The sequence below is a fragment of the Octodon degus genome, unplaced genomic scaffold, assembly GCF_000260255.1.
Source record: "Octodon degus isolate 3935 unplaced genomic scaffold, OctDeg1.0 scaffold00049, whole genome shotgun sequence".
NCBI lineage: Eukaryota > Metazoa > Chordata > Mammalia > Rodentia > Octodontidae > Octodon > Octodon degus.
In genome coordinates this window covers 12,941,238-12,946,410 of record NW_004524625.1, presented here as the reverse complement: position 1 = coordinate 12,946,410, position 5,173 = coordinate 12,941,238, and the positions used below count along the sequence as shown (strand labels likewise).

General features: G+C 39.5%; 1 protein-coding gene across 5 annotated transcripts in view; it reads right to left on the bottom strand.

Annotated features, from left to right (window-relative positions):
- Positions 1–304: 304 nt before the first annotated feature.
- Eed (embryonic ectoderm development) overlaps positions 305–5,173 on the bottom strand; it is a 40,316-nt gene continuing 35,447 nt past the window's right edge. For 3 of the 5 annotated variants that reach the window (XM_023716721.1, XM_023716720.1, XM_023716722.1), the window contains 3 exons: positions 1,749–1,907; positions 1,000–1,073; positions 515–641 (listed from right to left, as the gene is read on the bottom strand). In XM_023716721.1, coding sequence (XP_023572489.1) covers positions 515–641; positions 1,000–1,073; positions 1,749–1,907 — 360 coding nt within the window. Of the gene's footprint in view, positions 642–999; positions 1,074–1,748; positions 1,908–5,173 lie in introns of all 5 variants that reach the window. The other 2 variants (XM_004632569.3, XM_004632568.3) reach the window with 2 other exon arrangements.

Below are 5,173 nucleotides of genomic sequence, written 5' to 3'. Positions count from 1 at the left end.
GTCCTGTAATCTTCTGTCCTAATAACATTTCCATTACAGCTATTACTGGGTAGTTACAATTCTAATGGCAAGAAAACATTACTATATGTTCTCAATACATTTTAAACATACAGTCTTTTAAAAACTTATCACAGAAGAAATCATTGATACTAAGAAATGTAAGACATATAATCTCCAATAATGGTAAATTCAGTTTAGTAAAGCTTATACTTAATTTGTAGATAAACAGCTTTCTCCAGTTTAAAAAGACAAAAAACTTAGGGCATTATTTTATTATTTTCAACACAATAAAATAAAACACAACTTTACAAAAATAAATTTTTATTGAAAGCAGTAGAGTCTGAGCAGGAAGACAATACAAAGAATGTAAACAATGTAAACATCACTACATTCGGTTCAGCCCGATTGGACGCTGAAAAACAAGCCTAAATGCTCTATGTGCCCTTACTAGCAAGATACATTAGTTCTACTGTACACAAACACCGCGCTCTAATTTCGGTTAGGAAAGCGTATTTCATCGAAGTCGATCCCAGCGCCAGATGCTGGCGTCGTCACAAACAGCTATAAGAATGCTGCTATCCCTGCTGAAACTGGTTTGCCGAATAGCAGCGCCGCATTTGTGATGAGTCAGCGTTGTACATCTGGGGAAAACATGCGAAGTTAACCGTCACTCATTATCTACTTAACAGAGTAAGAAAATGAACAGATGTTCCAAGTTTCATAAAAAGTGTTTAAAACTACAAGTCTTCATTACAGTTCCACTCAAATTTCATGAAGTTTGGGTGAGCTTAAGAGTCACCACCTATTTTTGTAAGAGAAATATCTTGTCACCGAGGTACTCAGGAAATATAAATCATTACTGAAAAAAGTTTTACCCCAATACTTGCATTAAAATGATTTCAGGATGTCACTGAGAATAACAATGATTCCTTCTATAATGGCATAAATTTGGGAAAAATAGCAACATTTAGAACATGTTAGAAATTTCTAAATACTTACTTAGCTTTATGAGGATCTTCTACTTCTAAATCCCAGACATAAAGTTTGCCAACCTGATTGCCCAATGCAAGCATCTGTGTGAACATATTTTTAAAAACATCAAATTAATAAAACCACCATATTCAAAGGCATTAAATCTGTCCTAAGAGATTTTTCTTACTTCAGAAAAACCTTGGCTTTAATCTGACTGTGCTTTTGACTATTTCTTTGGATCTTACACTCCTGAGTTAATAAAGAGGAATAAGAATAGTCAGTATTTCACAGGTGGCTGCAATTTTATGAGGGATTTTACACTTTATACTGTAGTATGGTAGTCTGTTGTTCTGCTTTGAAGAACTATGGCCAAAACTGTGCAAAGATTTTCCAATATTTTCTTACAGAAATCTTTTATTACCAAAAACTCTTAAAAACACAATTCTCTTCCAATGGGTAATGGGTATTTTGTCTCTACCTTTCATGCTGATGTTCCTAAATTTTCTCTAGGGAAAAAGCTATGTAAGAAATCAACACTCCACTCACTAAAATATTAAGTCGAATATAACATATCCCTTCCTAAATAAATAAATTAAATAAGATTAAAAAAATATCCCCGTATTTAACTGGCACTGCAGATGGAGTGGAGAACCCATGAAGGTAGAATATATGACATCAAAGGCAGAGTAATCAAAACACCAAAGATTCTTAGAGGATAAAGAACAGCTAAAGCTAGAATCACAATGGTCTTTAAGTCAAATGTAAAAATATGCTACCTTCTGCCAGAAATCCATAGAAAACCTCATGTACCAAATGTCACACTGGCTGTAATCAAATCGCCCGAGAATAGTCACATTGGACTCACTAGGTTTAATTTTATCTATATCATCTTCCATTTTGCCAGGTTTCCAGCACACAATGGCATTTTCACAAGACTAAAAAATAAAAATGAGAAAAGCAAGTATTAATTGCAGGCTTAAAATTTAAAAAGTAAACACAAGATCCCATTATCATGGGCCAGGGAAACAGCTCAGTAGCATACGCGTCTGTGCAAGGCCCTGAGTTCAATCCTCGGTAACAACAAAAGGATTCCATTATCATTTTAGATGTGAAAGCTCAAGAACATGTTTAATCCAGTGAAACACGATCAATTGTATTCAGTCAGTGTCCATACCTGAAGTCAGGAAATCTGATTATCAAAAGAATTAGACAATACAAAAGAAGTACATTTAGAAGAGTCATTTTGGAAGTCATTATTTGGTCTTCCAAATCAAAAGTTCGGCTTTGGCTACCTTGGCGCTCAGAGACTTGTGGTGTTCCACACAAAGGTACAATTACAAGTAAATAGTATTAGACTTCACAGATTGTCATAATCTGACTCTTACTTCACCAGCTGGATCCTGCCCCAATTCCCAATTCACTTCTAACCACTAGGGGCTCACTTTACCTTTTACTATTAATTCTTCATCCGCACACAGCTGTCTGTGCTACGTGGTGGATAAATGCTAAATACAGGAAAAATGAACTCACTGAAAGGGCCTTAGGAATCAGGTTATGAACCAAGGAAAAGGATGCAGTAACAGCAGTGGTGTCATGTCCACACACCTGTAATATAGGGATGGGACCACAATGGGCTTCAACAATGAAGATGTACTTTCCCTATTCAGTAACATTAAATGTCTGTGTACACCCTTCTGTTTAAGAAGTTATTAGAAAAGCATAGAATGAAAAGGCTGTCAAGCTCTGGGCCCCACTCACATTACTGTCTAGGTCAGTGGTTGTCCTCCTCAAGGACTTTTAGTAATGTGTCTCACCTCTAGTAGACAGAAGCCAGAGATACTAATAAACATCTTATGCTTATGAAGAACAGGACAGCCACTGCACTGCAGACTATCAGCCCTAACCTCAATAGCACCAGATTTAGAAACCCCAGTACAGGCAAACAAGAGCCCTCCAGTTTTACATGACAGCCTATATAGCCAGAGGTGGTAGCCCTATTATAGGTGTCCCAGGCATTCAACCACAAGGCCACAGGTAGATTTTTTTCTTCACTTTTTTTTCAAGACTTCCAAAATTCTAGTGTTGTAGGTTATCTGTTGTGCAATTTTTTTTATTTTTATTTTTAAGGACAGGGTCTGCAGGGTCTCACTACACAGATCAGACTCACAGTGATCCTTCTGTTTTCAGCCTCCCATGTGCTGGGATTACAGGCGCGCACCACCGCGCCCAGTCTCAATCATCTCTGTGTGCCCCAGGGGCAGGGCAGGGCAGGGCAGGCACAGCAACCCAGGGATGGAACCTGCAGCCCCTGCGGCTGCCTAGGCTGGCGCTTTAATCTGCTGAGCTATCTGGCCAGCCCTGTTCAAGTTCTTAACTGCTAAATATCTTACCATTTTACCTGGTTTGATGATTCTTGACTGTGTATACTGCGGGATCCATAACCAGGAGTTTTCAAGACTCCTCTTAGCCCAAACCCGACTAACTCAGAATCTCCGAGGCAGAAGCAGAGTAATTATACAGCAGCTCTCAGGCACTTCTACTAAGGGGCCTAAGAACGTTTTGGGTTTGCACCCAGAGCTGGGTGTGAAGTGCTAGGAATTGAATCCCAGACCTAACAAACAAGCAAGCACTCTATCATCCCTGGCCAAGGATTTTTATTTATTAGAGACCTTTCACAAAAACAAACAAACAACAAAAAGACCACTAAAGCTTAAGGAGGTAAAAGAATTCACCAGAGCTAATAGCTGCACTTCAAAATCACCTAGCCAGCTTTCTAAATTATAAATTCCCAGGTTCTTGTGCCAGTTTTAGACTCTCTGGAATTGAGGTCTAGGAAGCCATTTTACCATGTTTTCTAGTGATTTCACATGCTGCCAGATTTCAGACCATCACAATCCTGCATCGAATCTAATTTCAAAAATCCTTGCCTGTGGTTTGGTTAAATTCTAAGATGAGAAAATTTAAGACTATTGACTTTTTACTGCTGTTACCAAAACAGATGTACATTTCCCTATTTACTCCATTTAGTATAATTTAAAAGTCTGAATATCATAAAGTAAACAACAGTTCTCTGAAAAGTGAAAGATGGCAGAAGAGTGATGAGCTGAAGAACATGAACCACGGTGTGAGTTTCCAGGTTTTCTTTTCCCATCTATCTCTTAACACTAGATGTCCAAGAAGCCATCAACTCAGAAAGCTTTGTAAGGAAAGAAAAAGCCTATTTCTAGCCACAGGACTAACAAAGTGGTAGCCTAACAAGAGAAACTTTCAGACAACTAATGCTCTATTCTAAACACACAAAGATCTGTGAGCTCCTGTTCACTTACATGTGTACAGGGCCAGTGAGGAACCACTCCCAGATCATAACTACATACCTCCAGTGCTTATCCTTCATCTTCCCTACCCCCAAGAGGCATCAGCTGACCCTCTTCCTGAGCTCTGGTGAGACTAGTATCACAGAAAGCCTACTAGTCAAGGCATTCACAACCACCCAGTGGTAAGGTCACAGCCAACTATACACATCAGCAGTGGAGACCACGAGGTAAGCAGGAATGAGGCAACCTATCCCTCAACTAGGGTGGTATCAGCAGAGGCCTAGTACAAAGTATAGATTCCTGCCACCAACTCCTTAAGTGTAAGAGGAAACTAGCCACAAAAGAAGACCTAAAAAGATGCAAGGGCCAGCAAGATAGCTCAGTGGACTAAGCACCTGCTTAGGCTAGCACAAGGACTGGGGTTTGATCCCTGGCACCACAAGCCGTGCGGGCCCCACCCCCAGGTGCACTGAGCAGGCAGGCGTGGTGGCGCAACCTGAAATCCCAGCACTGGAGAGGCTGAAAACAGGAGAACCACTATAGTCCAAGCTGTGCAGTGAGACCCTGTACTGAATACATAAAAAAAGAAAAGGTAGTATCTCATACTATCCAAAGTATTTAGATCTCAAGCAAAACTTCCTCATCAGAAAAATCTCAACTTGAAAAAAGACAGACACCAACACTGGGGTAATATATCAAAACCATCTGATAAAGATTTTAAAGCAGCAATCATAAAAATACTCCAACGAGCAAAAACACACTTTCTTTTTTAAGACAACATTTAGTTACACAGTTCAGGCTGACCCTGGGCTTTGTACTACAGGCTGGTCTCAGAATCAAAATACTCCTCTCACCTCAGCCCTCTGAGTGCTGGGATTATAGACATG